The sequence below is a fragment of the Meleagris gallopavo genome, unplaced genomic scaffold, assembly GCF_000146605.3.
Source record: "Meleagris gallopavo isolate NT-WF06-2002-E0010 breed Aviagen turkey brand Nicholas breeding stock unplaced genomic scaffold, Turkey_5.1 ChrUn_random_7180001886088, whole genome shotgun sequence".
NCBI classification, from domain to species: domain Eukaryota; kingdom Metazoa; phylum Chordata; class Aves; order Galliformes; family Phasianidae; genus Meleagris; species Meleagris gallopavo.
This window is the reverse complement of record NW_011149968.1, coordinates 1-908: the sequence shown is the minus strand read 5'-3', so window position 1 is coordinate 908 and position 908 is coordinate 1. Positions and strand designations below refer to the sequence as shown.

Sequence of the window (908 nt, the reverse complement as noted above, 5' to 3'; positions counted from 1 at the left end):
GCTTCCAGTGCGCCGCTTGTCGAGACAACATCCGGTTCTTTGTAGAGATGGCCATTCTGGGGATTCAAATCCCATACAGGTTGGTGTCCTTCTGCCCAGTTCGGCTGACATTAAGGCTGTCGTGCAGAGCCTGCCCAGGGACGGCCTTGGCAGGCCTGGCCCTTGGCTGTCTCATGAGCACTTGCTCCAGCTTCACAGAGAATCTGGAAGTAGAGTTGGGGTGGATATGTTTGGATAACCTTGGATCTTATGCTGGAGACACTGGGGGCTCATCGCTTCCCCTCCCTACTCTTGTAGATTACCGACATGGGAGGACAACGGCGCATACGAAGCACTTCTCCGGAGGCACAGCCGCTGCAATGCCAGCGAATGCCTTTACCATGGAGGCAGAGAGCAGGCAGAGGGGAGTGGGTGAGTTACCGCAGCAGCTCTCTGAGGCTCTGTGGGGGATCTCAGCCTCACCACAGGCTGGCGGAGCAAGTCCTGAGCACCAGAGATGTGCTGTGCCGGGCACTCCCTGGCTTGGCTCACTTGGTCCTCACGGCCACAACCGCTTGCTTCCCAGGCCCTGGCAGCTGCTCCTGTGCAGCTCCTGCGCTGCTGAGGGCACCCACCGACAGTGCTCCCACTTGAGTAACACCACGGCCACGTGGGAGTGCGACGGCTGTGCTGGACCTGGGTACCAGCACCGGTAAGAGGCAATCAGTGCTCAGGGCAGCTTTGCCAGAGTCTGTCTGCCCCAAGTGGGATGGCAGATCCCACTGTGGTGCCACCAGCTTCAGACTCATGACCTCCCTGCCTCCCCTTACAGCCTCCAGCGCCAACACCGAGCTCGCTGGTCCCAGCACTGCCGGCCAGACGGCGCCGGAGCCATCCAGCAGCTACCATGGAGCCTGAGACCTTGAGCT

At 60.5% G+C, this 908-nt stretch overlaps 1 protein-coding gene across 1 annotated transcript; it reads left to right on the top strand.

The window, feature by feature from the left end:
* Window positions 1-6: 6 nt before the first annotated feature.
* LOC109364658 (PHD finger protein 7-like) lies at window positions 7-691 on the top strand (the record flags this gene model as incomplete). The annotated part of the gene is made up of 3 exons (XM_019611290.1): window positions 7-79; window positions 298-411; window positions 566-691. Coding segments are annotated over exons 1-3 (272 nt in total), but the record flags the coding sequence as incomplete, so codon positions are not given.
* Window positions 692-908: the final 217 nt, after the last annotated feature.